We start from the raw sequence: 23,366 nt of genomic DNA, 5'->3' as shown, positions 1-23,366 counted from the left end.
TATAATCATCTCACAGATCATAAATGCTCTCTTTTCTGTAACGCTTGTTGTAGAAAGCAAGAATGTCAGAAGGGAGTGACTAAAATAACTTGCCAAACATGTTTAATAGTTTTCCCTAATCAAAATTGTTACGATTACCCTTTATCAGGACCCGAACCGTTATGTAATAAAATTTTCGTTTGTAATCTTTGCTAGAAATTTGTCAGTATGTTTAAGCGTAAGGCAGTACACGTTTGCGGAGATATTTATTGTCTTTCGTGTAGTGAATTTAGCCCCGCAGGTCAAATATGTTATATGCAACCATTAAAGACCGACCGTAAAGATTCTGCCGAAAAACTACTCGTTCTCGAAAAAATAGCAATAATAAACGGGTCCACGACTCCGACAATGAACAATCACCACCGACCAAGAGAAGTACTCCAAAAACGGAAGTCTTTGTTTGTTATGACTTTGAATGTACTGATGCCGATGCTTTGATTCACGATCCAATTTTATGCGTTTCGCAAAAAGCGTGTAAATTCTGTTTCGAAGAAAAAGATAATCGGTACGCATGCGCTAAATGCGGTGGAGGTCCTCGAGAGAAAATATTTCTCTCAAAAGACCCCGTCGGCGACTCTCTGGAGTATCTTCGTACGCTTAACAGAGTGGCGGATAAGATAATATGTATCGCCCATAACGCTAAAGGTTACGATGCGCAATTTATAGTACGTAAAATGGTCGATTTAAAGTGGACCCCTAAAGTCTTGACAGACGGGACCAAATTCATGAATGTACAGTATAAAAAATTAAAATTCTTAGATTCCTTAAATTTTATGCCCTTTGCACTTTCTCAATTCGTTTCAGATAATAATTTGAATAAGGGACATTTCCCGCATTTATTGTTTAATACCGTAGACCATGAATTTGATCCCGCCTGTTCGAATGAAACCAATTACGTACTACATAATGACTTGCCTCCGATCGAAGCGTACGACCCTAATCGTTTAAGCGGTAAGGCCTACGATGAATTTATCCAGTGGTATAACGATTCGCTGAATGTTTTACTTGTCATAGAATGGGTCATATTTCTCGTGAATGCCCAGTTAACCGTGAGGGAATAACTTGCTCAAATTGTAACGGACGGGGACATAAGGCACAAGATTGCCGATTTGATCAAAGAAGTTATGCTAACCGTAGAGTTTATACCCAACAGACACGAGGTCGTGATACCCGGAATAGAAGAAGCGTAGCCCAATCTTTTTATGCATCTGCAACATGTATGGTGGCAATCAGCGAGAGAGACACCTTTGCATATGACTCCGCAGCAACGCACCATTTCTGCAACAGGAAAGAATGGTTCTATAACTATACGGAAATGGATTCACCAATTGACATTGCGCTCTTATCTAATAAATTGTCCTTATTCTTGCAATGGCCAGAGTGGATGATAGCCCTAGGTATGAAGGACAGGTCCTACACAGGCTAATGCACATGGGAGTGAGATCAAAGAATAGATCATCCATAGAACAACAATGTGATACATTAGGCCTTAGCTATGACAATGAAGAAATAATGACAAAGAGATATGACATAATTATCGAAAAGTTGTCAAGGAGAACTTGGGCTGACAGGGTGTGATGAATTAGCTTCCCCAAATACTATAACTAGAACATAGGCCTTTGTGGTCTTGTAAATATGTATAGTAATTTTAACTTTAACCTTAACGAAATACAATAATAAATCAGTTTATGTAAATCAGGTTTGATTTATTCACCTACTTTCCAACATGGTAGCAGAGCGTGGTTTCGATCCACGGACCTCTGGGTTATGGGCCCAGCACGCTCCCACTTATAATGAGCTACTACAACAAGGAAGATTCTCTTCTGCTGTTCAAAAGGATAGTCTTAAAGATTATTTACAAGATATCTCCGCTAAAGTACGAGGATTATGACACAGTTTCAATAAGTAGCAGTGACAAAGCACAATGGTCCTTCGCCTATGCAAAGTTAGTTAATAAGGCAGGGAAGCAAAAATCAAGCACAGAGAGGCAAAAAAGCATCTACAAGGCTTACACTTACCTTGCTGGGAGTAGGACTCTAAGAGTTTGGAGGGAGGATAGACACAATAGTCCTTAGGATAAACATAATTGCCGGTATGATGGAAGCAACAAAGCATTACATGTCCACATACCACACTACTGAAGTTAGTTTTGACTTGATGCCCAAGGGATTGGAAGACGAAGTAAGATATGAAGTCAATGCTGCAGCGTACATAAAGAAGTTGGTCCCAGAAATAGATACAATAGTCCTTAGGATAAACATAATAGCCGGTATGATGGAAGCAACAAAGCATTACATGTCCACATACCACACTACTGAAGTTAGTTTTGACTTGATGCCCAAGGGATTGGAAGACGAAGTAAGATATGAAGTCAATGCTGCAGCGTACATAAAGAAGTTGGTCCCAGAAATAGATACAATAGTCCTTAGGATAAACATAATAGCCGGTATGATGGAAGCAACAAAGCATTACATGTCCACATACCACACTACTGAAGTTAGTTTTGACTTGATGCCCAAGGGATTGGAAGACGAAGTAAGATATGAAGTCAATGCTGCAGCGTACATAAAGAAGTTGGTCCCAGAAATAGATACAATAGTCCTTAGGATAAACATAATTGCCGGTATGATGGAAGCAACAAAGCATTACATGTCCACATACCACACTACTGAAGTTAGTTTTGACTTGATGCCCAAGGGATTGGAAGACGAAGTAAGATATGAAGTCAATGCTGCAGCGTACATAAAGAAGTTGGTCCCAGAAATAGATGAGTTAGTAAATGTAGGCAGACATTGATTCTGGAGGGCTATATTTCAAACTAAGAAATTCTGACCGCAATGCGTGCCCTTGACTTGGGTTCGTGGGTATCAGATAAGATATCCCAATTGCCAATAATTTTCTTATGTTGATTATCAACAGCTAAATAAATTCTAGAAAGGGCTCTCTGTTTCCTATCTATGTATCTTGCCTTCTCTTCTGGTTTAACACCTTCACCAGTTGGTTCAATGTCTGATCCATCTATAATTCCCCATAGACTTTATTCACATAACACCATCTTCATATCAGCCTTCCATTGACTATAATTCTCATCATTAAGCTTGTCAAAAGTGAAACTAGTTGCCAAAGATGACTCATGTCTGCCCTCCGCCATATTGGATTTTTCGTCTATTTTTTAAGCCTTGGCCTTAGTGGCAAAATTCCAAAAACAAAAATATTCCATCTACTTTCCTTTAATCTTCTTTGCCTTTTAACCACGCTCTGCTACCATGTTGAAAAGTAGGTGAATAAATCAAATATGGCGGAGGGCAGACATGAGTAATCTTTGGCAACTAGTTGATATAACTGATAACGAGCTCCCGGAAGTACCCATAGTAACTTTACCTGATTCTCCAGAAATAGAAGTAATAGATTTAACAGATAGCCTTGAGTCAGTACCCCCATCACCAGAGTCTGTAGTAACAGATTCACAGGTTGAACGTTTAATATATATGGAATTGGCAATGGACTATTTATCTGCTTATCAACTAACCTGTCAAATGAGCACGCCCCCTATCGTTAATTTACCTTCCCCCCTTTTAAGTTCTAGTTCTATTCCACCTGTCGCAGTACGTAATTCGCCCTCGTATACGCCTACGAATGCCCCCTCACCCTTTCTAGAATCAGATGACACGTGCCACTCTTTATCTTTGGAAGATAATTTTATCATGTCGTCGCCCAGTACGGACAGCATTCATCGCTTAGCTGAGAACGTACAAGTTGCCCGACGGGACGCGGAGGAACTTGCCGCTGCAGCCGCTAGGGCAGCCGAAATGTTCGAGGAAGCTAAAGCGTTGTTAGCTGCCCGTACGGCTAGTAGTAGTAGTAGGCCCCCTCGTAATATTTCCCCTCCGCGTAATAATGACCCCATAGCTGTCGCAGGCCCGTCACGAGCTCCACAGTATTTACAGCCCTTGCCTCAGGCTACGGAAATTAGTAACGCGAACCCCGAGAATGCGCATTTGGCTGACCCCGCTTCGTCTCTTCCTCAAGTTGGAGGTACTCTAGCTGACGTTCCAATAACGCCTCCGTCCTTTCCTAATTTAATGTCGAAAATTTCCCAAATTGTGGACTATTGGGACGGACTTTAAATGTCAGACTAGAAAATAATATCGAAAATGGTATTTATACGTTGATGGAAACCTTATTGGAAGACTGTTTGCCTTCCGATATGGTTTCGGTTTCATTTGTGAATGTCAACAAACCCGGCTTCCAAATTCACGTCAGTTTCCGGCGAAGGGACCAATTAGATTTGCAATGGTTGATGACGTATATCGGTGAAAAAAGCTATAGATCCGAGAACGACGGCAGTTTTTTTGAAGGAATCATTACGGTCACTTTTAATCGAGTCAGGCTACCCCAGGGAGGAACTAGACCTGCTGGGTTAGGTATTTACCTCGAAAAAGAGTTTTCTTTTTATAAAAAATGCACGATAACGATAACAATAAAATTTGTTTAGCTAGAGCTTTTGTTGTAGCTATAGCTCACCGAGAGCATATAATTAATAAAGATGATTTAGAACTTAAAAGAAAATATACTATTATCAGACAGTGTAGAGGTAAAAACATTGAAGCTTTGCTTCAGACCTTGAAAGCTAGAGAACTTTTATCTTACGCCGCGTTATCCGATGACGATTGCTCGGGGCCGGACGCGTTAACTCGGTTCCAAGAAATCTTGCCCGAATACAGTATTATCGTTTTTCGATAATGCGATCCGGCTCCTGTAATTGTTTTCGGTGACGTAGATGAAGAGAGGGAATGCAATGGACCTCTCCGCAAACGTTTTTACCTTTTAAATATTGACAATCATTTCAACGTAATTACTAACCCAAAGCCCCTTTTCGCATTTAATAGATTTTGCGAGAAATGTTTGGTAGGATATAATCATCTCACAGATCATAAATGCTCTCTTTTCTGTAACGCTTGTTGTAGAAAGCAAGAATGTCAGAAGGGAGTGACTAAAATAACTTGCCAAACATGTTTAAGAGTTTTCCCTAATCAAAATTGTTACGATTACCCTTTATCAGGACCCGAACCGTTATGTAATAAAATTTTCGTTTGTAATCTTTGCTAGAAATTTGTCAGTATGTTTAAGCGTAAGGCAGTACACGTTTGCGGAGATATTTATTGTCTTTCGTGTAGTGAATTTAGCCCCGCAGGTCAAATATGTTATATGCAACCATTAAAGACCGACCGTAAAGATTCTGCCGAAAAACTACTCGTTCTCGAAAAAATAGCAATAATAAACGGGTCCACGACTCCGACAATGAACAATCACCACCGACCAAGAGAAGTACTCCAAAAACGGAAGTCTTTGTTTGTTATGACTTTGAATGTACTGATGCCGATGCTTTGATTCACGATCCAATTTTATGCGTTTCGCAAAAAGCGTGTAAATTCTGTTTCGAAGAAAAAGATAATCGGTACGCATGCGCTAAATGCGGTGGAGGTCCTCGAGAGAAAATATTTCTCTCAAAAGACCCCGTCGGCGACTCTCTGGAGTATCTTCGTACGCTTAACAGAGTGGCGGATAAGATAATATGTATCGCCCATAACGCTAAAGGTTACGATGCGCAATTTATAGTACGTAAAATGGTCGATTTAAAGTGGACCCCTAAAGTCTTGACAGACGGGACCAAATTCATGAATGTACAGTATAAAAAATTAAAATTCTTAGATTCCTTAAATTTTATGCCCTTTGCACTTTCTCAATTCGTTTCCACATTCGGTTTAGATAATAATTTGAATAAGGGACATTTCCCGCATTTATTGTTTAATACCGTAGACCATGAATTTGATCCCGCCTGTTCGAATGAAACCAATTACGTACTACATAATGACTTGCCTCCGATCGAAGCGTACGACCCTAATCGTTTAAGCGGTAAGGCCTACGATGAATTTATCCAGTGGTATAACGATTCGCTGAATGTTTTACTTGTCATAGAATGGGTCATATTTCTCGTGAATGCCCAGTTAACCGTGAGGGAATAACTTGCTCAAATTGTAACGGACGGGGACATAAGGCACAAGATTGCCGATTTGATCAAAGAAGTTATGCTAACCGTAGAGTTTATACCCAACAGACACGAGGTCGTGATACCCGGAATAGAAGAAGCGTAGCCCAATCTTTTTATGCATCTGCAACATGTATGGTGGCAATCAGCGAGAGAGACACCTTTGCATATGACTCCGCAGCAACGCACCATTTCTGCAACAGGAAAGAATGGTTCTATAACTATACGGAAATGGATTCACCAATTGACATTGCGCTCTTATCTAATAAATTGTCCTTATTCTTGCAATGGCCAGAGTGGATGATAGCCCTAGGTATGAAGGACAGGTCCTACACAGGCTAATGCACATGGGAGTGAGATCAAAGAATAGATCATCCATAGAACAACAATGTGATACATTAGGCCTTAGCTATGACTATGAAGAAATAATGACAAAGAGATATGACATAATTATCGAAAAGTTGTCAAGGAGAACTTGAGCTGACAGGGTGTGATGAATTAGCTTCCCCAAATACTATAACTAGAACATAGGCCTTTGTGGTCTTGTAAATATGTATAGTAATTTTAACTTTAACCTTAACGAAATACAATAATAAATCAGTTTATGTAAATCAGGTTTGATTTATTCACCTACTTTCCAACATGGTAGCAGAGCGTGGTTTCGATCCACGGACCTCTGGGTTATGGGCCCAGCACGCTCCCACTTATAATGAGCTACTACAACAAGGAAGATTCTCTTCTGCTGTTCAAAAGGATAGTCTTAAAGATTATTTACAAGATATCTCCGCTAAAGTACGAGGATTATGACACAGTTTCAATAAGTAGCAGTGACATCAAGGACGCAGTCTTGGTTTACAAAGCACAATGGTCCTTCGCCTATGCAAAGTTAGTTAATAAGGCAGGGAAGCAAAAATCAAGCACAGAGAGGCAAAAAAGCATCTACAAGGCTTACACTTACCTTGCTGGGAGTAGGACTCTAAGAGTTTGGAGGGAGGATAGACACAATAGTCCTTAGGATAAACATAATTGCCGGTATGATGGAAGCAACAAAGCATTACATGTCCACATACCACACTACTGAAGTTAGTTTTGACTTGATGCCCAAGGGATTGGAAGACGAAGTAAGATATGAAGTCAATGCTGCAGCGTACATAAAGAAGTTGGTCCCAGAAATAGATACAATAGTCCTTAGGATAAACATAATAGCCGGTATGATGGAAGCAACAAAGCATTACATGTCCACATACCACACTACTGAAGTTAGTTTTGACTTGATGCCCAAGGGATTGGAAGACGAAGTAAGATATGAAGTCAATGCTGCAGCGTACATAAAGAAGTTGGTCCCAGAAATAGATACAATAGTCCTTAGGATAAACATAATTGCCGGTATGATGGAAGCAACAAAGCATTACATGTCCACATACCACACTACTGAAGTTAGTTTTGACTTGATGCCCAAGGGATTGGAAGACGAAGTAAGATATGAAGTCAATGCTGCAGCGTACATAAAGAAGTTGGTCCCAGAAATAGATGAGTTAGTAAATGTAGGCAGACATTGATTCTGGAGGGCTATATTTCAAACTAAGAAATTCTGACCGCAATGCGTGCCCTTGACTTGGGTTCGTGGGTATCAGATAAGATATCCCAATTGCCAATAATTTTCTTATGTTGATTATCAACAGCTAAATAAATTCTAGAAAGGGCTCTCTGTTTCCTATCTATGTATCTTGCCTTCTCTTCTGGTTTAACACCTTCACCAGTTGGTTCAATGTCTGATCCATCTATAATTCCCCATAGACTTTATTCACATAACACCATCTTCATATCAGCCTTCCATTGACTATAATTCTCATCATTAAGCTTGTCAAAAGTGAAACTAGTTGCCAAAGATGACTCATGTCTGCCCTCCGCCATATTGGATTTTTCGTCTATTTTTTAAGCCTTGGCCTTAGTGGCAAAATTCCAAAAACAAAAATATTCCATCTACTTTCCTTTAATCTTCTTTGCCTTTTAACCACGCTCTGCTACCATGTTGAAAAGTAGGTGAATAAATCAAATATGGCGGAGGGCAGACATGAGTAATCTTTGGCAACTAGTTGATATAACTGATAACGAGCTCCCGGAAGTACCCATAGTAACTTTACCTGATTCTCCAGAAATAGAAGTAATAAATTTAACAGATAGCCTTGAGTCAGTACCCCCATCACCAGAGTCTGTAGTAACAGATTCACAGGTTGAACGTTTAATATATATGGAATTGGCAATGGACTATTTATCTGCTTATCAACTAACCTGTCAAATGAGCACGCCCCCTATCGTTAATTTACCTTCCCCCCTTTTAAGTTCTAGTTCTATTCCACCTGTCGCAGTACGTAATTCGCCCTCGTATACGCCTACGAATGCCCCCTCACCCTTTCTAGAATCAGATGACACGTGCCACTCTTTATCTTTGGAAGATAATTTTATCATGTCGTCGCCCAGTACGGACAGCATTCATCGCTTAGCTGAGAACGTACAAGTTGCCCGACGGGACGCGGAGGAACTTGCCGCTGCAGCCGCTAGGGCAGCCGAAATGTTCGAGGAAGCTAAAGCGTTGTTAGCTGCCCGTACGGCTAGTAGTAGTAGTAGGCCCCCTCGTAATATTTCCCCTCCGCGTAATAATGACCCCATAGCTGTCGCAGGCCCGTCACGAGCTCCACAGTATTTACAGCCCTTGCCTCAGGCTACGGAAATTAGTAACGCGAACCCCGAGAATGCGCATTTGGCTGACCCCGCTTCGTCTCTTCCTCAAGTTGGAGGTACTCTAGCTGACGTTCCAATAACGCCTCCGTCCTTTCCTAATTTAATGTCGAAAATTTCCCAAATTGTGGACTATTGGGACGGACTTTAAATGTCAGACTAGAAAATAATATCGAAAATGGTATTTATACGTTGATGGAAACCTTATTGGAAGACTGTTTGCCTTCCGATATGGTTTCGGTTTCATTTGTGAATGTCAACAAACCCGGCTTCCAAATTCACGTCAGTTTCCGGCGAAGGGACCAATTAGATTTGCAATGGTTGATGACGTATATCGGTGAAAAAAGCTATAGATCCGAGAACGACGGCAGTTTTTTTGAAGGAATCATTACGGTCACTTTTAATCGAGTCAGGCTACCCCAGGGAGGAACTAGACCTGCTGGGTTAGGTATTTACCTCGAAAAAGAGTTTTCTTTTTATAAAAAATGCACGATAACGATAACAATAAAATTTGTTTAGCTAGAGCTTTTGTTGTAGCTATAGCTCACCGAGAGCATATAATTAATAAAGATGATTTAGAACTTAAAAGAAAATATACTATTATCAGACAGTGTAGAGGTAAAAACATTGAAGCTTTGCTTCAGACCTTGAAAGCTAGAGAACTTTTATCTTACGCCGCGTTATCCGATGACGATTGCTCGGGGCCGGACGCGTTAACTCGGTTCCAAGAAATCTTGCCCGAATACAGTATTATCGTTTTTCGATAATGCGATCCGGCTCCTGTAATTGTTTTCGGTGACGTAGATGAAGAGAGGGAATGCAATGGACCTCTCCGCAAACGTTTTTACCTTTTAAATATTGACAATCATTTCAACGTAATTACTAACCCAAAGCCCCTTTTCGCATTTAATAGATTTTGCGAGAAATGTTTGGTAGGATATAATCATCTCACAGATCATAAATGCTCTCTTTTCTGTAACGCTTGTTGTAGAAAGCAAGAATGTCAGAAGGGAGTGACTAAAATAACTTGCCAAACATGTTTAAGAGTTTTCCCTAATCAAAATTGTTACGATTACCCTTTATCAGGACCCGAACCGTTATGTAATAAAATTTTCGTTTGTAATCTTTGCTAGAAATTTGTCAGTATGTTTAAGCGTAAGGCAGTACACGTTTGCGGAGATATTTATTGTCTTTCGTGTAGTGAATTTAGCCCCGCAGGTCAAATATGTTATATGCAACCATTAAAGACCGACCGTAAAGATTCTGCCGAAAAACTACTCGTTCTCGAAAAAATAGCAATAATAAACGGGTCCACGACTCCGACAATGAACAATCACCACCGACCAAGAGAAGTACTCCAAAAACGGAAGTCTTTGTTTGTTATGACTTTGAATGTACTGATGCCGATGCTTTGATTCACGATCCAATTTTATGCGTTTCGCAAAAAGCGTGTAAATTCTGTTTCGAAGAAAAAGATAATCGGTACGCATGCGCTAAATGCGGTGGAGGTCCTCGAGAGAAAATATTTCTCTCAAAAGACCCCGTCGGCGACTCTCTGGAGTATCTTCGTACGCTTAACAGAGTGGCGGATAAGATAATATGTATCGCCCATAACGCTAAAGGTTACGATGCGCAATTTATAGTACGTAAAATGGTCGATTTAAAGTGGACCCCTAAAGTCTTGACAGACGGGACCAAATTCATGAATGTACAGTATAAAAAATTAAAATTCTTAGATTCCTTAAATTTTATGCCCTTTGCACTTTCTCAATTCGTTTCCACATTCGGTTTAGATAATAATTTGAATAAGGGACATTTCCCGCATTTATTGTTTAATACCGTAGACCATGAATTTGATCCCGCCTGTTCGAATGAAACCAATTACGTACTACATAATGACTTGCCTCCGATCGAAGCGTACGACCCTAATCGTTTAAGCGGTAAGGCCTACGATGAATTTATCCAGTGGTATAACGATTCGCTGAATGTTTTACTTGTCATAGAATGGGTCATATTTCTCGTGAATGCCCAGTTAACCGTGAGGGAATAACTTGCTCAAATTGTAACGGACGGGGACATAAGGCACAAGATTGCCGATTTGATCAAAGAAGTTATGCTAACCGTAGAGTTTATACCCAACAGACACGAGGTCGTGATACCCGGAATAGAAGAAGCGTAGCCCAATCTTTTTATGCATCTGCAACATGTATGGTGGCAATCAGCGAGAGAGACACCTTTGCATATGACTCCGCAGCAACGCACCATTTCTGCAACAGGAAAGAATGGTTCTATAACTATACGGAAATGGATTCACCAATTGACATTGCGCTCTTATCTAATAAATTGTCCTTATTCTTGCAATGGCCAGAGTGGATGATAGCCCTAGGTATGAAGGACAGGTCCTACACAGGCTAATGCACATGGGAGTGAGATCAAAGAATAGATCATCCATAGAACAACAATGTGATACATTAGGCCTTAGCTATGACTATGAAGAAATAATGACAAAGAGATATGACATAATTATCGAAAAGTTGTCAAGGAGAACTTGAGCTGACAGGGTGTGATGAATTAGCTTCCCCAAATACTATAACTAGAACATAGGCCTTTGTGGTCTTGTAAATATGTATAGTAATTTTAACTTTAACCTTAACGAAATACAATAATAAATCAGTTTATGTAAATCAGGTTTGATTTATTCACCTACTTTCCAACATGGTAGCAGAGCGTGGTTTCGATCCACGGACCTCTGGGTTATGGGCCCAGCACGCTCCCACTTATAATGAGCTACTACAACAAGGAAGATTCTCTTCTGCTGTTCAAAAGGATAGTCTTAAAGATTATTTACAAGATATCTCCGCTAAAGTACGAGGATTATGACACAGTTTCAATAAGTAGCAGTGACATCAAGGACGCAGTCTTGGTTTACAAAGCACAATGGTCCTTCGCCTATGCAAAGTTAGTTAATAAGGCAGGGAAGCAAAAATCAAGCACAGAGAGGCAAAAAAGCATCTACAAGGCTTACACTTACCTTGCTGGGAGTAGGACTCTAAGAGTTTGGAGGGAGGATAGACACAATAGTCCTTAGGATAAACATAATTGCCGGTATGATGGAAGCAACAAAGCATTACATGTCCACATACCACACTACTGAAGTTAGTTTTGACTTGATGCCCAAGGGATTGGAAGACGAAGTAAGATATGAAGTCAATGCTGCAGCGTACATAAAGAAGTTGGTCCCAGAAATAGATACAATAGTCCTTAGGATAAACATAATAGCCGGTATGATGGAAGCAACAAAGCATTACATGTCCACATACCACACTACTGAAGTTAGTTTTGACTTGATGCCCAAGGGATTGGAAGACGAAGTAAGATATGAAGTCAATGCTGCAGCGTACATAAAGAAGTTGGTCCCAGAAATAGATACAATAGTCCTTAGGATAAACATAATTGCCGGTATGATGGAAGCAACAAAGCATTACATGTCCACATACCACACTACTGAAGTTAGTTTTGACTTGATGCCCAAGGGATTGGAAGACGAAGTAAGATATGAAGTCAATGCTGCAGCGTACATAAAGAAGTTGGTCCCAGAAATAGATGAGTTAGTAAATGTAGGCAGACATTGATTCTGGAGGGCTATATTTCAAACTAAGAAATTCTGACCGCAATGCGTGCCCTTGACTTGGGTTCGTGGGTATCAGATAAGATATCCCAATTGCCAATAATTTTCTTATGTTGATTATCAACAGCTAAATAAATTCTAGAAAGGGCTCTCTGTTTCCTATCTATGTATCTTGCCTTCTCTTCTGGTTTAACACCTTCACCAGTTGGTTCAATGTCTGATCCATCTATAATTCCCCATAGACTTTATTCACATAACACCATCTTCATATCAGCCTTCCATTGACTATAATTCTCATCATTAAGCTTGTCAAAAGTGAAACTAGTTGCCAAAGATGACTCATGTCTGCCCTCCGCCATATTGGATTTTTCGTCTATTTTTTAAGCCTTGGCCTTAGTGGCAAAATTCCAAAAACAAAAATATTCCATCTACTTTCCTTTAATCTTCTTTGCCTTTTAACCACGCTCTGCTACCATGTTGAAAAGTAGGTGAATAAATCAAATATGGCGGAGGGCAGACATGAGTAATCTTTGGCAACTAGTTGATATAACTGATAACGAGCTCCCGGAAGTACCCATAGTAACTTTACCTGATTCTCCAGAAATAGAAGTAATAGATTTAACAGATAGCCTTGAGTCAGTACCCCCATCACCAGAGTCTGTAGTAACAGATTCACAGGTTGAACGTTTAATATATATGGAATTGGCAATGGACTATTTATCTGCTTATCAACTAACCTGTCAAATGAGCACGCCCCCTATCGTTAATTTACCTTCCCCCCTTTTAAGTTCTAGTTCTATTCCACCTGTCGCAGTACGTAATTCGTCCTCGTATACGCCTACGAATGCCCCCTCACCCTTTCTAGAATCAGATGACACGTGCCACTCTTTATCTTTGGAAGATAATTTTATCATGTCGTCGCCCAGTACGGACAGCATTCATCGCTTAGCTGAGAACGTACAAGTTGCCCGACGGGACGCGGAGGAACTTGCCGCTGCAGCCGCTAGGGCAGCCGAAATGTTCGAGGAAGCTAAAGCGTTGTTAGCTGCCCGTACGGCTAGTAGTAGTAGTAGGCCCCCTCGTAATATTTCCCCTCCGCGTAATAATGACCCCATAGCTGTCGCAGGCCCGTCACGAGCTCCACAGTATTTACAGCCCTTGCCTCAGGCTACGGAAATTAGTAACGCGAACCCCGAGAATGCGCATTTGGCTGACCCCGCTTCGTCTCTTCCTCAAGTTGGAGGTACTCTAGCTGACGTTCCAATAACGCCTCCGTCCTTTCCTAATTTAATGTCGAAAATTTCCCAAATTGTGGACTATTGGGACGGACTTTAAATGTCAGACTAGAAAATAATATCGAAAATGGTATTTATACGTTGATGGAAACCTTATTGGAAGACTGTTTGCCTTCCGATATGGTTTCGGTTTCATTTGTGAATGTCAACAAACCCGGCTTCCAAATTCACGTCAGTTTCCGGCGAAGGGACCAATTAGATTTGCAATGGTTGATGACGTATATCGGTGAAAAAAGCTATAGATCCGAGAACGACGGCAGTTTTTTTGAAGGAATCATTACGGTCACTTTTAATCGAGTCAGGCTACCCCAGGGAGGAACTAGACCTGCTGGGTTAGGTATTTACCTCGAAAAAGAGTTTTCTTTTTATAAAAAATGCACGATAACGATAACAATAAAATTTGTTTAGCTAGAGCTTTTGTTGTAGCTATAGCTCACCGAGAGCATATAATTAATAAAGATGATTTAGAACTTAAAAGAAAATATACTATTATCAGACAGTGTAGAGGTAAAAACATTGAAGCTTTGCTTCAGACCTTGAAAGCTAGAGAACTTTTATCTTACGCCGCGTTATCCGATGACGATTGCTCGGGGCCGGACGCGTTAACTCGGTTCCAAGAAATCTTGCCCGAATACAGTATTATCGTTTTTCGATAATGCGATCCGGCTCCTGTAATTGTTTTCGGTGACGTAGATGAAGAGAGGGAATGCAATGGACCTCTCCGCAAACGTCTTTACCTTTTAAATATTGACAATCATTTCAACGTAATTACTAACCCAAAGCCCCTTTTCGCATTTAATAGATTTTGCGAGAAATGTTTGGTAGGATATAATCATCTCACAGATCATAAATGCTCTCTTTTCTGTAACGCTTGTTGTAGAAAGCAAGAATGTCAGAAGGGAGTGACTAAAATAACTTGCCAAACATGTTTAAGAGTTTTCCCTAATCAAAATTGTTACGATTACCCTTTATCAGGACCCGAAACGTTATGTAATAAAATTTACGTTTGTAATCTTTGCTAGAAATTTGTCAGTATGTTTAAGCGTAAGGCAGTACACGTTTGCGGAGATATTTATTGTCTTTCGTGTAGTGAATTTAGCCCCGCAGGTCAAATATGTTATATGCAACCATTAAAGACCGACCGTAAAGATTCTGCCGAAAAACTACTCGTTCTCGAAAAAATGGCAATAATAAACGGGTCCACGACTCCGACAATGAACAATCACCACCGACCAAGAGAAGTACTCCAAAAACGGAAGTCTTTGTTTGTTATGACTTTGAATGTACTGATGCCGATGCTTTGATTCACGATCCAATTTTATGCGTTTCGCAAAAAGCGTGTAAATTCTGTTTCGAAGAAAAAGATAATCGGTACGCATGCGCTAAATGCGGTGGAGGTCCTCGGGAGAAAATATTTCTCTCAAAAGACCCCGTCGGCGACTTTCTGGAGTATCTTCGTACGCTTAACAGAGTGGCGGATAAGATAATATGTATCGCCCATAACGCTAAAGGTTACGATGCGCAATTTATAGTACGTAAAATGGTCGATTTAAAGTGGACCCCTAAAGTCTTGACAGACGGGACCAAATTCATGAATGTACAGTATAAAAAATTAAAATTCTTAGATTCCTTAAATTTTATGCCCTTTGCACTTTCTCAATTCGTTTCCACATTCGGTTTAGATAATAATTTGAATAAGGGACATTTCCCGCATTTATTGTTTAATACCGTAGACCATGAATTTGATCCCGCCTGTTCGAATGAAACCAATTACGTACTACATAATGACTTGCCTCCGATCGAAGCGTACGACCCTAATCGTTTAAGCGGTAAGGCCTACGATGAATTTATCCAGTGGTATAACGATTCGCTGAATGTTTTACTTGTCATAGAATGGGTCATATTTCTCGTGAATGCCCAGTTAACCGTGAGGGAATAACTTGCTCAAATTGTAACGGACGGGGACATAAGGCACAAGATTGCCGATTTGATCAAAGAAGTAATGCTAACCGTAGAGTTTATACCCAACAGACACGAGGTCGTGATACCCGGAATAGAAGAAGCGTAGCCCAATCTTTTTATGCATCTGCAACATGTATGGTGGCAATCAGCGAGAGAGACACCTTTGCATATGACTCCGCAGCAACGCACCATTTCTGCAACAGGAAAGAATGGTTCTATAACTATACGGAAATGGATTCACCAATTGACATTGCGCTCTTATCTAATAAATTGTCCTTATTCTTGCAATGGCCAGAGTAGATGATAGGCCTAGGTATGAAGGACAGGTCCTACACAGGCTAATGCACATGGGAGTGAGATCAAAGAATAGATCATCCATAGAACAACTATGTGATACATTAGGCCTTAGCTATGACTATGAAGAAATAATGACAAAGAGATATGACATAATTATCGAAAAGTTGTCAAGGAGAACTTGAGCTGACAGGGTGTGATGAATTAGCTTCCCCAAATACTATAACTAGAACATAGGCCTTTGTGGTCTTGTAAATATGTATAGTAATTTTAACTTTAACCTTAACGAAATACAATAATAAATCAGTTTATGTAAATCAGGTTTGATTTATTCACCTACTTTCCAACATGGTAGCAGAGCGTGGTTTCGATCCACGGACCTCTGGGTTATGGGCCCAGCACGCTCCCACTTATAATGAGCTACTACAACAAGGAAGATTCTCTTCTGCTGTTCAAAAGGATAGTCTTAAAGATTATTTACAAGATATCTCCGCTAAAGTACGAGGATTATGACACAGTTTCAATAAGTAGCAGTGACATCAAGGACGCAGTCTTGGTTTACAAAGCACAATGGTCCTTCGCCTATGCAAAGTTAGTTAATAAGGCAGGGAAGCAAAAATCAAGCACAGAGAGGCAAAAAAGCATCTACAAGGCTTACACTTACCTTGCTGGGAGTAGGACTCTAGAGTTTGGAGGGAGGATAGACACAATAGTCCTTAGGATAAACATAATTGCCGGTATGATGGAAGCAACAAAGCATTACATGTCCACATACCACACTACTGAAGTTAGTTTTGACTTGATGCCCAAGGGATTGGAAGACGAAGTAAGATATGAAGTCAATGCTGCAGCGTACATAAAGAAGTTGGTCCCAGAAATAGATACAATAGTCCTTAGGATAAACATAATAGCCGGTATGATGGAAGCAACAAAGCATTACATGTCCACATACCACACTACTGAAGTTAGTTTTGACTTGATGCCCAAGGGATTGGAAGACGAAGTAAGATATGAAGTCAATGCTGCAGCGTACATAAAGAAGTTGGTCCCAGAAATAGATACAATAGTCCTTAGGATAAACATAATTGCCGGTATGATGGAAGCAACAAAGCATTACATGTCCACATACCACACTACTGAAGTTAGTTTTGACTTGATGCCCAAGGGATTGGAAGACGAAGTAAGATATGAAGTCAATGCTGCAGCGTACATAAAGAAGTTGGTCCCAGAAATAGATGAGTTAGTAAATGTAGGCAGACATTGATTCTGGAGGGCTATATTTCAAACTAAGAAATTCTGACCGCAATGCGTGCCCTTGACTTGGGTTCGTGGGTATCAGATAAGATATCCCAATTGCCAATAATTTTCTTATGTTGATTATCAACAGCTAAATAAATTCTAGAAAGGGCTCTCTGTTTCCTATCTATGTATCTTGCCTTCTCTTCTGGTTTAACACCTTCACCAGTTGGTTCAATGTCTGATCCATCTATAATTCCCCATAGACTATATTCACATAACACCATCTTCATATCAGCCTTCCATTGACTATAATTCTCATCATTAAGCTTGTCAAAAGTGAAACTAGTTGCCAAAGATGACTCATGTCTGCCCTCCGCCATATTGGATTTTTCGTCTATTTTTTAAGCCTTGGCCTTAGTGGCAAAATTCCAAAAACAAAAATATTCCATCTACTTTCCTTTAATCTTCTTTGCCTTTTAACCACGCTCTGCTACCATGTTGAAAAGTAGGTGAATAAATCAAATATGGCGGAGGGCAGACATGAGTAATCTTTGGCAACTAGTTTCACTTTTGACAAGCTTAATGATGAGAATTATAGTCAATGGAAGGCTGATATGAAGATGGTGTTATGTGAATATAGTCTATGGGGAATAATAGATGGATCAGACAGTTGGTACCCTAGAAGAGGACATATTTATTGCACAACCAAAGGGATTTGAAGTTCCAGGGAAAAACAACTATGTCTGGCATTTACGCAAGGCAATATATGGACTGAAACAGAGTGGGAGGCGATGGTTTACGGAGCTCGATTCTACATTGGTGGTATTATAGACTTCTTCCGTAGGGGTTTTGGCGTGACCAATACTGGACGTGATGTTAACCTATCCTTTAGTACCACACTCTTCACGTTTATGCTCATGTCACTTTCTAGAACATCACGAACTTCCTTAACTGCATTGAGCATTACTAACTCATCTATTTCTGGGACCAACTTCTTTATGTACGCTGCAGCATTGTCGTACATATCTCAACGTACACGACCAAATATTGCAAAGATAATAAAAGGAAAAAAAAAAACTTGCATACTCATACTCAGAGAATCTGTCTTGCTGATCAGGGGGGCAGACTCTTGCTTTCATCAAGTACCCATATGCCATTGGGGGACTCATGCTCTTTAAGGTATTCAAATAGAAAGCTCGGTCCTCAGAATCAGTTTCCTGCTGATCGACATCATCTGTCTCCATCCCCATAATCTCCTCTAGCTCTGCTAACCTCTTTTCTTCATCGGCCATTGGTGGTATTATAGACTTCTTCCGTAGGGGTTTTGGCGTGACCAATACTTGACGTGATGTTAACCTATCCTTTAGTACCACACTCTTCACGTTTATGCCAGGACGTAAACATTCTTTTGCAAGGCTGTTTATCTTATCGTTCTATTTTCATGGATAAATTCGAAATAGACCCGTTCTTAACCGCGATAACGATTGCGGGAGTATGCAGTTTTATCTTTAGGAAACACTTTTTACAGCCCGATACGATTGATGTAGTGCCTCCTTTCGGCTATCGTATGAACTGTAACCAGAGTTTTGGCGCGATTGAATGGCTTGAATGGATGTCTCACTTACGAGGCAAGGAAATACAGTCCGCTTTTAATGGATTTGAACCTAGAATTCTTAATATTAACGTTGACGGACTTCTCGATAACGAAGTGTTTCAATATCACGGTTGTTATTATCACGGCTGTAAAAAGTGTTTCTCTATCAATAGAAACTTAGCGTTATACGGCGTTAGACAGACAAACGTAAATATCATAAGAGCACAACCATTTTACTAGATCTGCAGAGGACTCGATAACTTGTGAGGTATTACACTCCTGAAAGCGTCGTTTTTTTCTCTCTTGGTCGAAATATGAGAGGTGATATGCTGAATGTACCCTTCTTGAGCTGCCCCAGCTACAATATTACTTTAAAAGCTTGTATATTATCGTTTGCTCGTTGTCTACCGGAACGCAAACCGCCTGTGTTTATTTAGTTTGGGGCGGTAAGAAGGAAATTTTCTATCGAAATTTCTTGTCTCCGAAAGCATTAGAATTCACCTTCAAAAATAACGTAACGTTAATATCAATTATTACCAATATGGATTCAATATTATTTTACTAGTTCTTTTTATCGTGCACCCTGTTAAATCGAGACCTAGTTTCTTGGACATTAAGGGCGCTGGTATGGTCACTTCGTTGCGCATCTTCTACAAGCTACATGATCTCTATATAACATAAATATTTATATATTTTCTTAAATATAAAGCAACAAATATCGCTAATTTATACGTTAATTTTTTAGGGTCCAAGTCTGTGTTGTTGATTAATAAGTTTATATAGTTGGGCATGAAACGATTCCACATTGTTGTTATTTTGACGCAAACGGTCAAAACAGATAGCATGTTCGGGGTTACTATATAAAGCAAAAAATCTTGCACGTATTGCGCGATAATGTTTAAAGTGGAGCTGTTGAAGTTGATAAATAAATAGTTATATTGCGCAATAATATAAGAAAGTATCATATTTAATATCACTCTTAATTTTTAATTTACATATTGTTTAATACTAGTAAAGATTTCTGAACTTACCTAGAACATGAACGAATGAAATTAAATCATCTTGTATTCGGTTGGCTGGCAACTGAGGAAGGGCCATAAACATTTTTACGGCGTCCCTAACAAGACCATTAACAGAATAAATATCATTAAGTTCTATTCAACATTATATAAAAAGGTTATTTTATGAAACAAAATGTTTTTAAGAGTGCTTTAATTTAACCTGCGTGTAGGAGAACCAGCACCCAGGAAATTGTCGCATGAGGCTTTGTTCAGAGCCCTTTCGTAGTCCGTCATCATTTCATGGGGAACTCGCGAACAATATAGACAAATAGTTCCTGGAGGCAGCTTCACATTTGGTTATTATAAAGACAACACGGCTGCGAAAACCTAATAGATTGATGTGCAGAATGAAGCGGCCGCTCACGAACAACGCAACGCTGAATGGTAAGAATAACAATTTTATGATACTTAACAATATTTGAAACACAAATTAAAGTTAGTTTTGTATACAGGTGTACCCGTGGAAATTTTCGCCCAATGAAAACCCGTGACGCAGGTCAGAGTTGTAGGGAAAAACCAACCGTGGAGGAAAATATTGTGCATGTGAGCTGTATAACCCAGCATCAAGCGTTTCACATGGCTTTCATTGATCGATTGATGTTGGATTAAGATTACCTGTCACATAATGACCCCATTGCTAAAGGTAGAGACATAGCGGGACCCCTGAAGGTAGTTAATTTATTTGTATATCATTTTGCATATAAGTTCATGTTTAGTTATCGATATACTAGCTTACGTTATATCTAATATTTTTAACGTTAATAATACATTTTATAATTAAGGTAGACAATTGGCGATTGCAAGAATGCTTGAAAGGTATAAGATTTTGTTTGGTATTATTAACCTCTTCTACTACATTAAGAAATAATGTATTTCCATAAGGCCTACAGTTTTCAAACATAATAGAGATTTGTGAAATGGAGCTTTGGACCTCTCGGGAGGTTTAACGGGCACCCTATTCCCAATTGCGCATTTGACCAAATCAGGGACCAGTATCCGTTGTACATTTAATGTGGGTTCCACACGGTTAACTGATTATTTAAATTCTGAAATATAGTGGGGATAATATATTAACATTAGAGTGGTTAAGTACCCAACGTTATGAACGTGTAAACATCAACTGCCGTTTCAGGACGTTTCGTCAAACAAACTACAGAAGCTTCCAATAAAACCTCCACGAAGTTCGCTTAACATCTCTTTTAGTAAATGGTGATAAGAATCGCTAGTCTGTAAATGTACTGTCACCAGTTGTTCCCAATTTTTAACTAGCTGTAGGCCAATTTTATCATCCTTTACAATGCAGTTCATTACGTATATATTAATCTCCACCACTCTCCCCCTATTCGGCTTTCCGTTGCTATGCAACTCGTTTTGAAACTTTTAATATTAAGGTTTAGTTTCTCTATTCGGTGTTATAGTCGCAAGGGCAGGCCTTCAGCTAGTCGAATTCAGTAAGTTATGTTAGTTTAACTATACCTTTAATATAATTTCCAAGAACTACTAATTACTTCAAATCAGCCTAATAACTAACGGAATTTGGGAAAAAGAAGAAAACTTTATGAAATTAAGAAAATGCATAATTTAATGTAGAACAAAGATACAAATTTATCAAAGTATTTCTTGATATACAACATTTCTAGTGAAATCTTTTTTAGTTTTTATGAGTTTACGTGACCTAGCGAAAACACTGGTTCCGGTACGTAAAAACCAACGTTATTGAGTGTCTGACCCTGAGCCTTGTTAATTGTCATGGCGAATGATTTCCTAACCGGGAATTGTCGTCTCTTTAACACAAAGGGCATATTTGTATCCGAAGAGGTTAAATCTATCCTAGGAATAAAAACGATTTATCCTTTTGACCGCCCAGTTAAAATCTCCGCGAAAATAACGTTAATTTTCATTGCTGTAACAACCAACCTAGTTCCGTTACACAAACGAATTTTTGTGTTAATATTCCTTAGTAAGGCGTGAGTGTATTAAGAAATTCGGTTGGAAAATTGAGCCTTTCTTGCTAATTATCAGTCAGTATTGAGTCGATGGCGTAATAAACTTGCTGTGAACCTTCCAATCTAGCTAATACGCGTGAATTTATCTGAAAAGTATGGTCATTTTTCGGACAGACAATAGCTCGTTTCGCAAATTCTTTTCCTTGAGTAGCGGTTAAAGAAGTTCCAGAAATAACGGTGACTTAAGAGTCGGACTTAGATAATATCTCGGGTGGAATTTCCAAAACGTATAATCCCAAATTCGGCTCTCTCCCACTTTAATAAGCCATTCCGCGAATGTCTTTTCATCGCCGGTACTGAGATTTTCGGTTAGCTTAAGTTAAGTGAAGACTCAGTTGTACAGGAACGTTTCTCCGGTACCACCAGGACTGTCCACGAAGAAATATCTCACGGCCTCGGTGTCATCATTCACGGCTTTCATAGCTAATTGAAAGATATGGTTCTGTTCAATTTCTAGACAGTATGAGGAATAATGGGAAGGAATCAAAGTAGGCGGTTTCTGAATTGGTAAATGGAAATCAGCACATTTTTTTCCGTGTACGACTAAAATTGTTTGTATATCCCAGAGCGCTTGGTTTTTGGGGTCCGAAGAGTTTCTGTGCGAAAATCCTCTGACGTCTGTCTGCTTTTCCCAAAGCGTAATCGCATCTCCGAAAATACAAATAAATGTCAAAAGTTGTCTGAATTGTTTCGGCATTTCAAAAAAATCTGCTTCTGTTAAAGCCTTATCCCATGCGGAATCATCGGCCAATAAATTTATTTTGCTCGCGGCTTCTTTGAATGTTGAGCATTCTAGACCATCAACAGTTCTTAAATCTTTAAAACTTTGCGCGCCTCGAACGTTTAACAACAGTAGCCGCAAATAATACCACTCTTGGTCGGATAAACTGACTAAGTACATTCGGCTTATTTAATTCGAATTACGGGCCCTCCGTTTCCATTAACTATTCCGCTTATCAAAAACAAAATGCTCTGGAATTTCAGCGTGCGTCGGAGTTAATTTGATTAAGTTGAAACCAAGCTGTCAAAGTAGTGTCGTTTGTGCGCTTCAATTGAACGTCTTTAATGCATTAAAAAAGGATTGCCTTGTACTTCGGTATTTTTCATCATGACTGGGGAGATATAAAATATTCCGAATTCAAATGTTGTATTGTAAGTGATAACTTGTTCGAGAGTATCATTATAGTGCGAAGCCTTGAGAAGTCGCTTTGCTGGTGTTAAAGCTTCAGGATGTGCAAAAACTACCAGTTAATGTGGATGGACAGTCATGTGCAATATGAAGCGCTCGAAACTTTTGCTGTTAGCGGCTAGCAAATAAATGTTTTTAACAGGGTCTTCTTATATGATATATTTTGTATTCTGAGTCTGCTTCAGTTTTCTTAGGCTAGTACCGGCAAGTTCTTGAGCTGTTAAAGACACGTGTGTGTTTGTTACTTCACCTTCAGACTTTTTTCATTGTG

At 39.5% G+C, this 23,366-nt stretch overlaps 1 protein-coding gene and 1 long non-coding RNA gene across 10 annotated transcripts in view; both read right to left on the bottom strand.

Annotated features, from left to right (window-relative positions):
• LOC149926357 (uncharacterized) overlaps positions 1-16,781 on the bottom strand; it is a 93,889-nt gene extending 77,108 nt beyond the window's left edge. For 6 of the 9 annotated variants that reach the window (XR_016474102.1, XR_016474104.1, XR_016474105.1 and 3 more), the window contains exons 1-11: positions 16,347-16,781; positions 15,761-15,906; positions 13,045-13,113; positions 11,531-11,639; positions 10,949-11,094; positions 8,233-8,301; positions 6,719-6,827; positions 6,137-6,282; positions 3,421-3,489; positions 1,754-1,862; positions 1,172-1,317 (exon numbers count right to left, since the gene is read on the bottom strand). Coding sequence is in view for 3 of the 9 variants with exons in the window: in XM_090159416.1 (XP_090015542.1) it covers positions 1,172-1,317; positions 1,754-1,862; positions 3,421-3,489; positions 6,137-6,282; positions 6,719-6,827; positions 8,233-8,301; positions 10,949-11,094; positions 11,531-11,639; positions 13,045-13,113; positions 15,761-15,906; positions 16,347-16,356 (1,128 nt within the window). In the remaining 6 variants the exon portion in view is untranslated. Of the gene's footprint in view, positions 1-1,163; positions 1,318-1,753; positions 1,863-3,420; positions 3,490-6,136; positions 6,283-6,718; positions 6,828-8,232; positions 8,302-10,948; positions 11,095-11,530; positions 11,640-13,044; positions 13,114-15,760; positions 15,907-16,342 lie in introns of those variants that run through there. The other 3 variants (XR_016474107.1, XM_090159417.1, XM_090159418.1) reach the window with 3 other exon arrangements.
• Positions 16,430-18,613, bottom strand: LOC149926356 (uncharacterized). The gene is made up of 2 exons (XR_016474109.1): positions 18,338-18,613; positions 16,430-16,451 (listed from the first exon to the last, which is right to left on the bottom strand). It is a non-coding gene; the product is annotated as an uncharacterized LOC149926356 (long non-coding RNA).
• Positions 18,614-23,366: the final 4,753 nt, after the last annotated feature.

This window comes from Leiobunum rupestre, chromosome 9 (assembly GCF_980474605.1).
Source record: "Leiobunum rupestre chromosome 9, qqLeiRupe1.1.hap1, whole genome shotgun sequence".
Classification (NCBI taxonomy): Eukaryota; Metazoa; Arthropoda; class Arachnida; order Opiliones; family Sclerosomatidae; genus Leiobunum; species Leiobunum rupestre.
This window is presented reverse-complemented; position numbering and strand designations above follow the sequence as displayed.